A 15,948-nucleotide genomic window follows, 5' to 3' on the forward strand; every position below is an offset into this window, starting at 1 on the left:
TGAACTCAGGACCTCTGGAAGAGCAAGTTAGTGCTCTTAGCCACTGAGCCATGTCTCCAGGCCCAAGACAGAACCTTTCAACATTCAGCCATAGTGGGAAAAGGCTCACGGGTGGACACCTGGTCCAGGGCAGGACCTTTAGGAGAGAAGTCATTGTCTTCAGTGACGCAGCCACTGATGCATCTCTAATATTCCCGTGAATAGCTTCATACCTATGTCCATGCTGGCGGTCCTGGTTAATCATAGCGGGTTGTAAAGACACAAAACAAACATGGAAGTGGAATAGAATTTGGTGGGAGGAGGGGAGGAGTAGGTGCAGGGACAGGTATAAGCAGAATGTTGTATGTGTGTATGAAACTGACGATTAGCAGATTCAATCCTGCGTCTCAGGAATCACATGCAGATTCTGAAAACAGAGGGAACCGCTTGGCTGGTAGCATCAAGTTACTCACTTTCTGTCCTTGGTTATTACCCTCCGAAGGATGTATGCTCTAACACATTACCCTCCTCCAGCTAACTCCCTCGTTGCTCAGATTAAAGCCACAGAGTCAGCGCGCCCTCTGGTGGTATGAAGCGATTATGCAAGGACTCGGAGATGAAAAAATCTTGGGCTGGCTGACTATCTCTAGTTACTCAGAAGACCCTTGGAAGAGGGGTTAGCTGGAAGCAGCGGAGGAAGAATAATGATCTTCTAGTCGAGTCTTGTTCTATCGCAGGATATGTTCTGGTCAAAAGGAAGGGAACAGTTTTCTGCCACTCCTGTTAATATAAAAGGTTATACCAACCTCCCCCAGCCCACCCATGAGTGACAGTGGACAAACTGTATTTATTGCATGCGGAACCTCGCGTGCACTCCCTTGAAACATGGTCTCTTCTTCCTAGAGTGCAGTTTGGGATAGGACTTACTCTGTTCTGCGACTGTGGCTGGGACCTTCATCAGTACAGAAATCTCAGACTGTACTGGTCTGCTACAGTTAGGGGTACTTTTTTTTTTTTTTTTTGGTTTTTCAAGACAGGGTTTCTCTGTATAGCCCTGGCTGTCCTGGAACTCACTTTGTAGACCAGGCTGGCCTCGAACTCAGAAATCCACCTGCCTCTGCCTCCCCAGTGCTGGGATTAAAGGCGTGCACCACCACCACCCGGCCAGTTAGGGGTACTTTAAGAGGTGAAAATATTTCGGAAGAGTAGAGGTGGGCTGGGAGGAAAAGCCACAAAAGTTTACAATTGCTGGCATAGAAAGCAGAAGCAGGGCTGAAGAGATGGCTTCAAAGTTAGAACACCATTGCTCTTCCTGAGGACCCGATTTAATTCCCAGCACCCACAAGTGACTCCTGTTCCAGACGGTCTGACACCTGATCGTTGTGAACACCAGGCATGCATGCGTATGGAACACACATATACTCGAAGGCCAAATACTTATACACATTTGTACTGGCTGGTTTTGTGTGTCAACTTGACACAAGCTGGAGTTATCACAGAGAAAGGAGTCTCCTTTGAGGAACTGTGATCAAGGTGGGGGGGCTCACTGTGGGTGGGGCCATCCCTGGGCTGATGGTCCTGGGTTCTATAAGAAAGCAAACTGAGCAAGCCAGGGGAAGCAAGCCAGTAAGCAGCACTTTCCATGAACTCTGTATCAGCTGCTGCCTCCAAGTTCCTGCCCTGTGTGAATTCCCGTCCTGACTTTCTTTGGCAATGTGGAGGTGTAAGCTGAATAAATCCTTCCCTCCCCAACTTGCTTTTTTGGTCATGATATTTGTGCAGGAATACAAACCCCAACTAAGACACACATTAAATTTAATAATAAATGCATTAAATAACAACAAAAAGAAAGTCGTTGGGCATGGTACCACATGCCTTAATCCCAGCACTGGGATGGCAGAAATAGGCAGACCTCTTAAGGGTTCGAGGCCAGCCTGGCCTACAAAGCAAGTTCCAATACTGTCAAAAACCACTAAGTAAATAAATAAGTAAATAAACCTTAGTACACAGATAGGGTCTTAAAGAAAACGTGTTAAAAGTTGGCTTCAAGGGGTAGTGTAAGGATTACAAAGTTGTCTATTAAATGATAGTGTGTTGATCTCATTATGATAGTGTGATTGATCTCATTACAATTTATTTTGAGACAGGGTCTCTGTATGCAAGCTGTCCTAGACCAGGCTAGCCTTGATCTCACAGAGATCCACTGGTCTCTACTTGAATTAAAGGCATGGACTACTACACTTGGCTATAAACGATTTTGTCGTTTGTTTTACTAGACAGGGTTTCTCTCTGGAGCTCTGGTTGGTCTCGAACTCAGAGATCTGCCTGCCTCTGCTTTCCCCAGTGCTGGGACTAAAGGCAGGAGCCACCACCCTCTGGCTAAATAGTTTAAAAATGTATTTACTTTTGCTTAACTAGCAGCTCCGGGTGGGCTGGAACTCCTGTGGTGATTACAAGCCCATTACCCTCAGCTACTAATCTTATTGGCTTTGTTGATTTAGGGCCTGGAACTTTCAAAACTTAGCCCGAACTATCTTGGATCTTGTAGCTATCCTCTGGCCTCTGCCTTTTGAGTGCTGAGGCACTTCTAGCTGGGTTCCTAAGCACTTAAGAGGTGAAGGCAAGAAAATCAGACTCGCAAGGTCATCCTCTACTATCTATTGAGTACATGGGTACCTGCCAGACAGGTATAGAAACAAAACGGGGATGTAAGAGGGCTTGCTTGAGTTCTGTGCCCAGGACCCCTTTGTGGAAGGAGAGGACCAAGTCCTACAAGCTGTTCTCTGACCTCCACCCTCGCACTGTGCCTTGTGCGTGATAAAGCAAAATACCAAAGACGTTTAAGTTCTGGAATTGTTTTAATATCGGGAATGCCTGGTTGAGAGAACCAGAGTCGAATGAATGGAGCCGCCCAGTTCTCTCGGCTCTTCAGATTCGTTACCTTGCAGAAACCTGGGAACAGCCGCTTCTTTCCAGGGGGTTCGGAACAGTCAGGGATCCCACAGTCAGCAAGATCTCCCGAGAATCGGGAGGCGAGGTCTACAGGTTGAAAGGGGAACCTTGCTTGGAGGTTGTGGGTAGAAACCGATTCTGGTAGTTCTGGGATAACTGTGTAGGGACACCAAGACTCTGCCTCACGGAACCTGAGCCTGTAGCGAAGACCTTGTGAAGTTTAAATAGTCAGGACGATGGGTGGCCGGGATGGCGAGAAGGAACTAGTTGGAAGGGAGTGTCCTACCGGAAAGCCTGGACTGACGCAGGCGCGCTCTGGAATGGGAGGGAGGAGGGGAGGGGCTTTACCTCAAGGTTTCACTGGGTTCCTAGAACAAATATTTGACATTCCATGCTTATCGTGGTAGCCGTAGCGGGGCTGAGTAGGCGGGCTCCGGGTGGGCCGCCCGGAGAAGGGTCCTCAGCCACTTCTCACTATATTGTGTCGCTGTGTTCCTGAGCTAATTGTGTGGAAAAACCCAGGAGGCGCACTATCCATTCTAGGTCCTCTGGCTCCGCACGACCTTCCTTGGGCATGAGTTAGGGATGCACCCGGGCTCTAGGTTGCCTTTTATCCAAGACTGATAGGAAGCAGCCCGCTTTTCCAAACACACAAGGTTCTTCTTCAGCCGGTGGCATCCTGTATTCTAAGTCCCACGCCAGTAGCTTTTTACTCTCGCCAGAGTACTAATTACAGTCGAGTAGGTGGGAAACTATCCTGAGCCCACAGGGCGGCCTGGAAACAACTGTAAGGGAGTCTCACCAAACTGCATGGGGTGAATGGGACTCTTCTGAACTGGGTTGGGGGATGCAGACTCCCGTACACAGCTCAACTTTAGCCACTATCTGCCGGAGTGCTTTCAATAGCCAGATAACACATCTATCATCATCCAAGAGAGACAAAAACAAGCAGGCAAACCCCAAGTAGGGTTGGTAGGCTGAACTTCCAGATCTCTACCAGCTGACACAGCTTCATTTAGGATACAGCTCTCTAAAGTTTAGGCACGATTCTCCTACCTTGGCATCAAGGCCTGAGCCTTCAGGTCCACAGTAACGTGCGCTTTGCACTGCCGGCACTACGCCGACCCGACACCTGTATGGGCACGTCCTTCTCTGTGATCTCTAGTGACCGCCCACAGTTCTAAGAACCCTTGATCTTTACCTCCCTCCCTTTCCCCAACGGATCTCTCTCACCGCCTTCCAGTAGAAACCTGGTAGCGCTCACTGTCGGCTTTTGACCCTCTGTAACTTCCATTAACCTCAAGCCAGACGTCACGACCTTTTACAGTCTCTAGATTGCCTGTTGAATTCCATGGGTCTTGCGTGACCCTTGCAGAATGGAAAGAGGCCTCTGATCCTGCACATTCTTTTGCGGAGGACTCAAGAGTGCCTGCTAGAGAGGAAGTAGGAGAAAGAATGGATTCGTCCCAGGAGTCTCGCCGGACGGCAGCAAGAGGTGGGACTCCAGTCCGCGAGCGCACGCCTCGGCAGAAGTGAGCTCTTGCCTCCTGGGCAGGGTTTTGGCCCTCCCGCGGGGTTCCCTGGGCCGTCCTGATCACGTGGCCTCTCCGGGCCGCAGGTAACTCGCCGGAGTAGGCAGGGATCGGCAGCCGCGCCGCCCAGCCCCAAAGGGCACCGCGGGCGGGTCTCTGCAGCTCCCACTACACCCGGCCGCAGGTGCCGCCCCCAACACACCGGATCCCGCCCAAGCTCGTCTGTCTGCTGTCGGTCGGTACGTGCGTGCGCCTCGTCGGTCCGCGTGTGTGTGGCCGAGCGCCCCCTTCCTCTGCGGCCATGACTCCACCGCCGCCGCCGCCCCCACCCCCGGGCCCAGATCCCGCAGTAGACTCGGCCACAGACCCCTGTCCCGAACCTCAGTCGCTGGTGGTTTTGTTCGGGGCCACTGCCGGTGCGCTGGGGCCGGACCTAGGCTCGGACGAGACCGACTTAATCCTCCTAGTTTGGCAAGTGGTGGAGCCGCGCAGCCGACAGGTAGGGTGGGAAAGAGGGGACCTCGGGACGCTTCAGAGCCTGTTGAGGCACAACGGCTCATGGGGTTACCGTCGGTGCTTTTAGGTGGGGACGCTGCACAAGTCGCTAGTTCGCGGCGAGGCGGCTGCCCTGAGTCCACAGTGCCGCGAGGCGAGCGGACTCAGCGCAGACAGCCTAGCGCGGGCGGAGTCCCTGGACAAAGTGCTGCAACAGGTGAGCGTGGGGGCCCGCGTGGGTGGTGGAACTGCGGAGTGGCAGGGACACTACCTCCCCTCCCCCGTGGGAGGGGGAGGGGAGGAGGGGAGACCTGGAGCGACGCGACCCACTGGCACGGCCAGTAGGACAAGGTCTTGTTTGAAACTTTTGAGCGACTACCGCGTGGACGCGTGCTAGGCCATTCCCAGAGCCACCTTACCTTCTAACCTTTACAGACATCCACTCCTGCCGAGGGAGTTGACAATAGCGGCTGAGGGATCCATCCCCCGAGGCCCCTTCCTCTCCCTCCCACTCCCCCGCTAGCAGAGGACGCGTCAGAAATAGGGTCGAGGTGGGCTCAGGTTTAGCGGTAGATCACTTGGTCTCTGCCGCCTGCTCTCCTGGGAACCGCTGAAGCGAGGGCGTCGGGCGGTGTCTGCCTCGGGGGCAGACGCCTCTAGGTGAGGCCGGCTGGTTTAGGCCTGCCTGTCCCAGCTGACTGGCCAGGCGTGGGTGGGTGGGTGCTGTCCGTACATTATCTAGGGGCTACCTGCCCAATGAGCGCAAAGACCTAGGCGCATGCCCCCTCCCATACCCACCCCGCACCCTGGCCAAGTGGGAGTGAGTTTTCCCTGTCTGCATTGCTCACTCACCCCATGACAGTTGTAATGAGTGTTAAGTCCTTTCCTCTTCTGACTCTGGTTCTTAATGAGGAGACCTACAGATGCCAAGTTACAGAAGGGCTCCAGGCCTACTGCTCACCTGGGAGGGTGTTGTAGAAAAAATTCTGGTTGCCTTGCTCTGTCGGCCTTAGATTGGAAAGTGTCACAGAATTGCCAAGGGAAAGGGCAGGATCGTGCTGGATAGCCTTCAGAGTGCCACCCACCCCCCTCTACGAGCAAACAGTTCAGTGCCAGTTGGTCGATGGGGTGTGGGTCAAAGCTCAGGCTGCTGCGAGTGACCAAGTATGAAGCTCTGTCCTTGGTGGCTCTGTTCCTGGGTTGGTCAGACCAAGGGGCGGGGCTGCCATTGACCATGGGCCTTTTGGCCCTCGGGCAGGTGTGAACCTCCCCCACCTGTCTGAGGGTGGCGCCTGGTCCAGGACAGGTTTAACCTGCTTTGCCCCTCCCCTCCCCACCTGCTTGCCTCACTCCACCAGGTGTTTGCTCTGGCCCGACTCCAGACTCCTGGAGTGTGTTTAATGGGGGCTTGGGTTATGTGCGACTGCTCTCATTTGGCCTAGAGGAGGTGACAGGGAACTAGGCTAGGGGTGGGGATTAGGAGCCTGGGATTTAGGGCAAGGCCTTTTACTTCCCAGGCAGGGTAGGGTTGAACATCCTGATGAACCAGCTTTGCAGCCTGAGTCCCTCCCCCCACCCCACCCCCAGTTTCAGCTGCCTAGCTGTGAGTCTATGTCTGAGTCTCCACTCCCTGTCCCCAGTTCTCACAGCTGGTGAGCGGGGATGTGGCTCTGCTGGGCGGGGGCCCCTATGTGCTCTGCACTGATGGGCAGCAGCTGTTGCGACAGGTTCTGCATCCTGAGGCCTCCAGGAAGGTATGTCATTGAGGGCACATGGGTATGGTTGGGTTCCCAAGGCCCCTGTTGTAAACACCTTAGGTTACCTATTCATGCCCACTCCCATGTGCTCCCAGAACCTGGTGCTCCCCGACACCTTCTTCTCCTTCTACGACCTCCGCAGAGAATTCCATATGCAGCACCCAAGCACCTGCTCCGCCAGAGACCTCACAGTGGGCACCATGGCACAGGGTATCTGTGACCCATCAGAATTAAGGTGGAGGGGTGACTAATATGTCCAAGCATGTGCACGATGCCGTATGGGTTGTATGAATGTAGACAGGTCTATGTTTTTGGCTTCATTCTTTGGGATACATTTGGAATGTGGACATGTCTTTGTTTGGTCTGAGGACCTGTAGGTACATGTATGAACTGGGCCACAACTAGTGTTTGCTAGGATTCTCTGGGTGTTTCGGGGTGACGTGGGATGTACAGACCTGGACCTCAGTTGTCACTTCTCTGCCTATAGACTTGGGACTAGAAACAGATGCTACCGAAGATGACTTTGGGGTCTGGGAAGTGAAGACTATGGTAGCTGTTATTCTCCACCTACTTGAAGGGTCCAATGGTAAGATTCTTGCCCTGCTTGCCAGCTACTGTCAGGGCTGGGTGAGTGCCCATCCCTTCAACAGAGTCCCCTTGCTGACTTGTGACCTTCTCTAAGAGAACACAAGGTAGAAACCCCTCTGCCTCGTCCTCAATGCCCTCACCTGTCCTATTTTTGCTGAGCTTGGTGGAGAGACTTCCTCCATCAGACCCTGCTGACCCCCATGCAATCTCCTCTCAGGTCAGTTGTTCTCGAAGCCAGAGGTGATAAAGCAGAAATATGAGACAGGCCCTTGGTGAGTGTGGGAGCTGGGATGGGGGTGACAATCCTTGGACATTTCTGATCCTGTGCCCTGTCCCCCACAGCAGCAAGGCTGATGTGGTGGACAATGAGACTGTAGTACGGGCCCGTGGGTTGCCCTGGCAATCATCAGACCAGGATGTGGCTAGATTCTTCAAAGGGCTCAACATTGCCAGGTGGGTGTGACACGATGGGAGGGGTAAGAGGGCAAGCCTACCCAGGAGGCACTAACAACACCCGGCTCCACAGGGGTGGTGTGGCCCTCTGTCTCAACGCCCAGGGCCGCAGAAATGGCGAGGCCCTCATCCGATTCGTGGACAGCGAGCAGCGGGACCTAGCGCTGCAGAGACACAAACACCACATGGGTGTCCGCTATATTGAGGTGGGGCTTTTGGCTAGAAGTGGAGCAGGGCAAAACTGAGTAAGGGCTGAGACCTATGGGTTGCTTTCTCTACCTGCAGGTATATAAAGCCACAGGGGAGGAATTCGTAAAGATCGCAGGGGGTGAGTGTGCCCATAGAAGGCCCTTGTTCTCTTTTGTCTTGATCTGTACCCCATTCCCTACACTCACTGTCTTTTGGGTCCCCTGTGGGTGCACGCTACAAGGATTAAATCAGCAAGGGACTCCTGTCCTTCCAACCTAGGCACATCACTAGAGGTGGCCCGTTTCCTATCACGGGAAGATCAAGTGATCCTGAGGCTACGGGGACTACCCTTTTCAGCCGGGCCAACAGATGTTCTAGGCTTCCTGGGGCCAGAATGCCCAGTGACTGGGGGTGCTGATGGGCTGCTCTTTGTCCGCCACCCTGATGGCAGGCCTACTGGGGATGCCTTTGCTCTCTTTGCCTGTGAGGAGCTGGCACAGGCTGCTCTGCGCAGGCACAAAGGCATGCTGGGTAAGCGATACATTGAACTCTTCAGGAGCACAGCAGCCGAGGTGCAGCAGGTGAGCACTCTCAAGGCTCCTTGTGCCCCAATGTGCTGCTTCTTCAGCATGTGCCATGGGTCCCCTACTTAGTGTGATGAATCTGTTGCTTTTCTTACTAGGTCCTTAACCGCTATGCAGCCAGTCCACTCCTTCCCACACTGACTGCTCCACTGCTGCCCATTCCCTTTCCACTGGCAGGAGGAACTGGGAGGGACTGTGTACGCCTTAGAGGCCTGCCCTACACAGCCACCATTGAAGACATTCTGAGTTTTCTAGGAGAGGCAGCAGCTGACATACGGCCTCACGGTGTGCATATGGTGCTCAACCAACAGGTGAGACGACCCTTGGGAAGGGTGTCTACATGCATGCTTTAGGAGTAAGGCACTTTCTATATGTGACAAACTGCTCACAAGGTGGTGTGCACAGGGCCGGCCATCCGGCGACGCCTTCATCCAGATGATGTCGGTGGAGCGTGCTCTGGCTGCTGCCCAGCGATGCCACAAGAAGATGATGAAAGAACGCTATGTGGAAGTAGTCCCTTGTTCCACAGAGGAGATGAGCCGTGTGCTGATGGGGGGTTCCCTGAGCCGCAGTGGCCTGTCCCCTCCACCCTGCAAACTGCCCTGTGAGTGGGACCCAAGCTGTTCTAAGCTACCACTTTCTATTTCATTTCCAGTTACCCTATCCAGGGTGACTGTGGGCTCTCTATAATGTGCTCTTTACCTGTCTCTAGGCCTCTCACCACCTACCTACGCCACCTTCCAGGCCACCCCAGCCCTCATTCCCACAGAGACGACAGCACTATATCCCTCTTCTGCACTGCTGCCAGCTGCCAGGGTGCCCGCTGCTGCCACTCCTCTTGCCTATTACCCAGGGCCAGCCACTCAACTCTACATGAACTACACAGCCTACTATCCCAGGTATCTTGCTACTCGGACAGCCTCAGACCTCCCCTCAACCACTTGGGGGAAGATCCTGACTCATTTCTGGTGGAGATAACTAAAGATCTGTTAGAATTTATTTTGAGATGGGAAGGGAGCTGCAGGTGTGGGACAACAGGCTGAGGGTGTCACTGTAGAGGCAGAGGGTTCAGGAAGTGCAAAGGATTAAACATAAGGCACAGGTACTTTAGAGGATGGTCTTGGTCTAGGCTATAGATAGGATGTATGACTAAGTTCCTGTCTCTCACACCCTAGCCCCCCAGTCTCCCCCACTACTGTGGGCTACCTCACCACACCTCCTACTGCCTTGGCCTCTACGCCCACCACAATGCTGTCCCAGCCAGGAGCCCTGGTCCGAATGCAGGGGGTGCCATACACAGCTGGTATGAAGGACCTACTCAGTGTCTTTCAAGCCTACCAGGTGAGGTTGTGCTGTGGGGAGGGCTCGAGGGCCTGAGCCTGGAGCTCCAACCCCTAAATATGTGTGACTTCTACAGCTGGCTCCTGATGACTACACCACTCTGATGCCTGTTGGTGACCCACCTCGCACTGTGTTACAAGCACCTAAGGAGTGGGTGTGTTTGTAGAAGAGGAAACCAGGAGGCAGAATGAGCTGATGTCCCCAGCTAACAAGCCTCTGCTAAGCCCAGAGCACCCTCAATCCAGCAGCTTCTTTCTGGCTCGTCAAAGCTCGACAAGGCACCTGGAAAAGACCAAGCTCAGCACCTCTCCTTCCTCCCATGTCCCCTTGTTCCTCTGCCTGCTTATTCTAAAGATGATGGCCGCCTTACAGGCAGGGCTGGAGATGTGATAGGGCTGTTCCATCCCTGATGGTGTGACAGCCAGAAAACCTTCCATCTGTCTTTGGCCCTCAAATACTGAGTTTGAAGGGTGCACAGAAGGCCTGTGTTTCTTTTTAAAATGTTAAGGCCTGGTACCTTTAATATTTATGACTCCTGGGTGATTCAGGAGTCCACCTGAGCCTGACTGGAGGCAGGGAGGCATCAAGTCAGCACTTGCCCTCAGGATACCCGGACTCAGAAGTGGCAGTAGTGGCTTCACAATAAGTATGCTGACCCCGCTCCAACCAGGCCCAAGGAGTTTGGGATGACAAACCATTAGCTGTTCATGCCTATAACTCCAGTACTCAGGAGGCAGAGACAGGAGGACTGCCTCAAGTTCAAATCCAGTCAGCTCTACATAGCAAATTCTAGTCTAGCCAAGGCTGTATAGCCTTTTACCATAAACAAAACCCCAAGCTATCCTAGACTGTGCTGCTGCAATATCCCCAGCGAATACCGGAGGGCAGGTAGCACATGTAAACTCAGGTTAAAGGGGACTTTGCCAACTTTTTCTTGCAACACTTGGAAGACCAGTTGTCCAAAAGCCAGCAAACACCATGGCATGTCCTTTGCACTGATTAAAGGGTGCAGAACTCAGGTTCCTGGTCAAGCGGACTTTTAAAAAGCCACAGAGCCTTTGGCCCAGAGGGCTCCACACCAGCCCCAGGTGGAGAAAAACTCAGATTTCAAGGAGACTGTTGATCTGTCACTGTTTATTATGTCAGCACTGTAACTGAGGAGGAGCCTGGACTGCTGGCTCATCTTCCCTTTGTATAGGAGCACTGCGCTCCTATAAAAAGATTTTTAAAATACAAAATGTACAAGAAAACACAATCCCAAGTGCTGTAAACATAACCAAGAACCAATTTCTTCACCTAAACATCCGTTCTATAAACACAAGGTTTCATCTTGAGCCCATGTTCTACATGTTAAAAACTGGGCTTCTCGCTAGGTCCAGCAGAGGCCTGGTGATACTGGCTGGCCCTGGCTGTTGGTGGGCTGTACTCAGGGCAGCAGCACCACATGTGAACCCAGACATTTTTCTAGTAAACAGAAGGCTGCTCCTTCACTCCTCAAGCCAAGCTCTAGTACAGGTGAGGGAAAGGGTGTGTGCTAGCAATGGCCAGCTGCTCAGTGCTGCTCCTAGAAATCAACTTGCATAGTCCAATGATGTGTGCTTTACCACCACTATTTTGCACAAAAATTTAAGTCTTTATCTACAAAGCCAAAAAATATGACTCTTACATGAAAGCTTATACAAAGCTAATATAAAACCATTACACAATACAAAGCTCTATTTTAAAATCTAACCTGTTTTAAATAGGAAAGCATTTCTAATGCTACAGGCATCAAGGTATTTAAAAGGCATCAAAATTTGGTGCATAGCAACTCTGGATCATAGAGGCTTTTATTCTTGAAGGCAGCAAAGCAGCACCCTCAAGGGGTCTTGTAATGACCCCATATGAGGCAGCTGCCCCAGGGGAAAGAGGAAGCAAATTTGGCCAAGTCTCTGCAAGTTCACCTGAGAGGCCAATGCCCTTTAGAGGAAGCTGTGGGCTACCAACCATGGGACCCCTAAAGTAAATCTCTCTATTCATACTCATTGATATAAAACTCACCTTCAGAGAAAATTTGGAAAATATCTAGCTCCAAGAGTGGCCAGAGTAATTTGCTGATAAGACTGTTCTCTAACTAGCATCATGTTAAAAACAAACACATACTTCTCTCATCTTGAATCTGTACCTCCTACCCTGCTTACTAGGGGTGGTAGGCAACAGGCCAGCTCCTGCTTAGTAGGCCTGATGTAGCTTTAGTAAAGACAGCCCCCACCATCCAGGGATCCAACTACATAGAGTAACAGCATTAAGTCTTCAGCCAGTGCAGCACAGTGTCTCACTTATAGGCACTCAATTTGCTTCTTGAATGAATTAAAGTACAATATTTCATTTGAAAGACTGTAAAATTCAGGGACTTTAAAAGGGAAGGGTAAAGACAGGGTCTGGGAACAGTCCTTTGGTAGACAGCAGGCTGGAGTTTCTGCTGGCCCCTGCCTTGGACACAGACCTCACCAGCAGGAGAAGCAGCAGCAGCAGCACCACCGTGTCTTTGGTGTGGAAGGAAAGGTCTGATACCACCTCATCTCTGGATGTGTCTCAAAGCCTTGTGGAGGAAAGGCTGGTTTTTAGGTCATATAGTCAGGACACCATGGGATAGAATCATTGTGGGCTGTAAACAGGAGATTAAGCCTTCCGTGCCATGTGAATCTTAAAGCCTTCTCAACTGGAGTCCTGCATTTTCTCTGCCTCTCTTATTACACAGTTCATTCATACTTAGCTCCTAACACTTCTGGCCTGGCCTCAAGGAGTTAAAACTGCAAAGCCTTAAACTATTAGGATACTTGCTTCAAAGACTACTGACTAAAGGCAGAGGCTCCCACTTGAAAAGTTAGGTAGAAAATAACTACCTAAGCTAAAACCCTACCTTTGAAATTCACCTTACAAATGACCATTTTACCCAAGGTCCTGTGGGGAAGAAAAAGCTAGAACATGAAGCTAGTGGAGAAACTGGTAACTACCTAAAATTACAAAAGGCTCTGCTCTGGAATGTATTCATATCCCAACACTTCAATGATGGAATGGTCTTCTCAATTTACCTAACACTTTACTTTATAAAGAGTATGAGCTACATTTGGCTTTATTCCCTATGAATCTATGAAAGGCTTCAGGACGCATGCTAAGTTTCTGAGGTGTAAGTGTGGGCTTAGGATAATTTTTTTGTCTGCATCTGGAAGGTTTTTTTTTTTTTTATCAAAAGTTCTATTTTAAAAATATAATCAAAACTAAAGGGCTCTTCAAATGACCAGAAAGCAGTACAAATACTAATCCTAGCTATGCAACCAGGTCACCTGCAAGAGCAGCACCTCTGAGATAGAGCCTGCTGCATTCACACTCAAAGCACCCATCATATAAAAGTATCCTATTTAAATATATATATATATAAAAAGCAAAGCTCGTTTCCCACAGCTGAAAAAGCCGCTGCTGTTCCTGTTTTACATAATCTGCCCGTGGCTTAAGGAGAGGGAACGCTGCTTTTCCCACAGTGAGTCCAACTCCTGCAACAGATCCTGAAGTCTGGCTGGACCTTAAGTTCCGGGAGAGAAGCAGGCTGAGCAGTTGGTGGTGGGCAAAAGGCTCACTGAGCACTGTGAGAGCTCATCAGATCTGGAGACGCTGGACCTGGGAGAGGAGTGTCTCTCATCACCTCCGCGGCTTGGGAAACGGAAATCTGGGACATGTCTCTCCCAATAATCTCGTTCACTACAAAAGAAAAACAAGAGTGATTAGCAACTTCAAAGGAGTATCGTATGAGGTTTTCTTTTCCTCTCTTCGACACTTCCTTCTGATGGCTGTGAGTAAAGGTAAAGGCAGCACTTGACGGTTGCTTGCTCCAGAGCAGACTGGCACTAAGATAGAAGCATCACTCCTCATGGGGCTCAAGGGCTCCCTTTTCCCCACCTAACTTCAGTTTGGACTTTAGAAGTAATGGCTGAGAACAGGCAATCTGTTGTTAAAATATATTTTACTTTATGCGTATGCATGTCTGCTCACCATGCACTTTATGCCTGGTGCTCTTGGAGGTCAGATGAGATCCCCTAGAAATGGAGTTGCAGATGCATGTGAACCACCATGTGGGTACTGGGAGTCAAATCCATTTTTTTCTTTTTCTTTTTTTTTGGTTTTTCGAGACAGGGTTTCTCTGTATAGCCCTGGCTGTCCTGGAACTCACTTTGTTGACCAGGCTGGCCTCGAACTCAGAAATCTGCCTGCCTCTGCCTCCCAAGTGCTGGGATTAAAGACATGTGCCACCACTGTCCGGCAAGGGAGTCAAATCCAAAGAGCAGCAGGTCATCTATTTGTTTTCTGAGACAGGGTTTCTCCGTGTAGCTCTGGCTGTCCTGGAACTTGCTGTATAGACCAGGCTGGCCTCGAACTCAGAGATCCATCTGCCTCTGCCTCCAAAGTGCTAGGATTAGAGAAGAGTGAGTGTGGGCTGGAAAGATGGTTCAGTGGCTAAAAGCACTGTCTGCTCTTCCAGAGGTCCTGAGTTCAATTCCCAGCAACCACGTGGTGGTTCACAACCATCTAACTGGGATCTGATGCCCTCTTCTGGCATGTATGTGTACATGTAGATAGAGCACTCATATACATAAAATAAATACATCTTTAAAGGCATGAGCCCCTACTGCCTAGAAAGTGCTCTTCACTGCTGAGTCATCTCCTTAGCTCCCACAGAAACATTCTTCTCCTCACTCCAGAGCAGAGCTGATAATGATTGTAAAAAGTAAATGTTCAGGGTGACTTCTGATCCAACGCCTTGCCTCTTCTGACTTCTAAGGATATGAGGCATGGGTGTGGTACAAGGCATACATGCAGGCAAAACTCAAAATCTTTAAAAAGTCTATATTCACCTTATTCTAACTTTTCCTACTTTGAATTCCTCTGGGAAAGTTTTCCCTTTTGGTTTCCAACAGTGCCACCTAAGAATATAAAGTGAAAGAAATGCTCTAGCTTGAGTGAACTACCAAGCTTTGGGGGGTGCTTTGCCGTCTGATCCTAATACATGTACCCTTTATTATGTGGGGGCATTGTATATACATAGTCCCTTCTAATTACAGGCTCGTGCTTTCTCTAATATGCCCAATACCTCAAAAAGCACAATGCTTGTGAGGCAAATGCCATAAATTTCCATTTGATAGAAAAAAGTAAGAAAGCTGGGTGTGGTAACTCACACATGTAACCCCCCAGCACTCAGGAAGCCAATCTAGACAGACAGACTGAGACAGACAGACTGAGCTCCAGGTCAGGCTGGGCTAGAGAGTGATACCCTGTCCTCCCCAAGAAACAAACAAAAGGAGAGGAACCAACAAAAAAGGAGAAAAGAAAAAGACAAAACATAACACAGTTCTCATAGCATTTCCTGTTTTACTTTTCTTTTCTTATGGAGGGTGAGGGTTAGGGTGGGTGTTTTGTGTTAGTAGACAAGGTCTTACTGATGTAGCCTAAACTGGGGGTCCTTCTGTTTCAGTCTCCAGACTGCTAGGATTATAGGTATCTACTATCATACCTAGCCTTTCTTTTCAACTAATGATTCCATTCCTGGAGGCAGAAGAGCTGACTCTGCAGTTAAGAGCACTCGCTGCTCTTACACAAGACCCAGGTTTTGTTTCCAGCACCCACACGGCAGCTGACAACCATCTGTAACTCCCATTCCAGGGGATCCAGTGTCTTCTTCCAGGTTCCCCAGGCGGGCACATAATGTGCATACATAAATGCAGGTCAAATACTCATACACATAAATGAAGTCATTTAAAAAATTTAAAGATTACATTCCTATATGTGTGTACAAGTGGATTAAAAAAGTATGTCTATATAATTTTCCTTTTTAAGATAACTATTACTGGGGCTGGAGAGATATCCCTTGGATGTATGCCACATTGACATAAAGGCAGGCACAATACCAATGTACATAAAAAAAAAATCAAAGAAAAAGAAAAAAACTATTTCTGACTTGAGAGGCAGAAGCAAGCTGATCTGAGTTCAGCCATAGGATGATCTCTGGGGCTTGTTAGCTGTTTGCCTAGCTTGAAAGACTTATCT

At 50.2% G+C, this 15,948-nt stretch overlaps 2 protein-coding genes and 1 long non-coding RNA gene across 5 annotated transcripts in view; 1 reads left to right on the forward strand and 2 right to left on the reverse strand.

Moving 5' to 3' along the window:
- Positions 1-2,818: 2,818 nt before the first annotated feature.
- On the reverse strand, positions 2,819-6,219 carry LOC147002346 (uncharacterized). The gene is made up of 2 exons (XR_015048603.1): positions 5,811-6,219; positions 2,819-5,001 (listed from the first exon to the last, which is right to left on the reverse strand). It is a non-coding gene; the product is annotated as an uncharacterized LOC147002346 (long non-coding RNA).
- Esrp2 (epithelial splicing regulatory protein 2) lies at positions 4,765-11,204 on the forward strand. Of its 2 annotated transcripts, none has more exons than XM_021169510.3 (15): positions 4,765-4,962; positions 5,047-5,175; positions 6,599-6,712; positions 6,811-6,925; positions 7,203-7,301; positions 7,521-7,575; positions 7,646-7,756; positions 7,830-7,962; positions 8,042-8,084; positions 8,225-8,526; positions 8,628-8,840; positions 8,935-9,133; positions 9,242-9,428; positions 9,705-9,870; positions 9,947-11,204. In XM_021169510.3, exons 1-15 carry the CDS (start codon positions 4,765-4,767, stop codon positions 10,034-10,036), a joined length of 2,154 nt encoding a protein of 717 aa, XP_021025169.1. In that variant the 3' UTR covers positions 10,037-11,204. The 2 variants fall into 2 exon arrangements, with proteins under 2 accessions (XP_021025169.1, XP_021025170.1); XM_021169511.3 differs by having other exon boundaries at positions 7,649-7,756.
- Nfatc3 (nuclear factor of activated T cells 3) overlaps positions 10,985-15,948 on the reverse strand; it is a 77,554-nt gene continuing 72,590 nt past the window's right edge. For both annotated transcript variants that reach the window (XM_021169508.3, XM_029480364.2), the window contains one exon: positions 10,985-13,608. In XM_021169508.3, coding sequence (XP_021025167.1) covers positions 13,484-13,608 — 125 coding nt within the window. In that variant the 3' untranslated portion in view covers positions 10,985-13,483. The remainder of the gene's footprint in view (positions 13,609-15,948) is intronic.

This window comes from Mus caroli, unplaced genomic scaffold, assembly GCF_978045245.1.
Source record: "Mus caroli unplaced genomic scaffold, Mus_caroli_1 scaffold_10, whole genome shotgun sequence".
Taxonomy (NCBI): Eukaryota; Metazoa; Chordata; class Mammalia; order Rodentia; family Muridae; genus Mus; species Mus caroli.

Coding starts and splice junctions, on each gene's coding strand:
- Esrp2 (XM_021169510.3), top strand. CDS start 4,765: ATGACTCCACCGCCGCCGCCGCCCCCACCCCCGGGCCCAGATCCCGCA. Junction 8,085..8,224: donor ATTCGTAAAGATCGCAGGGG/GTGAGTGTGCCC, acceptor CTTCCAACCTAG/GCACATCACTAGAGGTGGCC. Junction 9,429..9,704: donor TACACAGCCTACTATCCCAG/GTATCTTGCTAC, acceptor CTCACACCCTAG/CCCCCCAGTCTCCCCCACTA.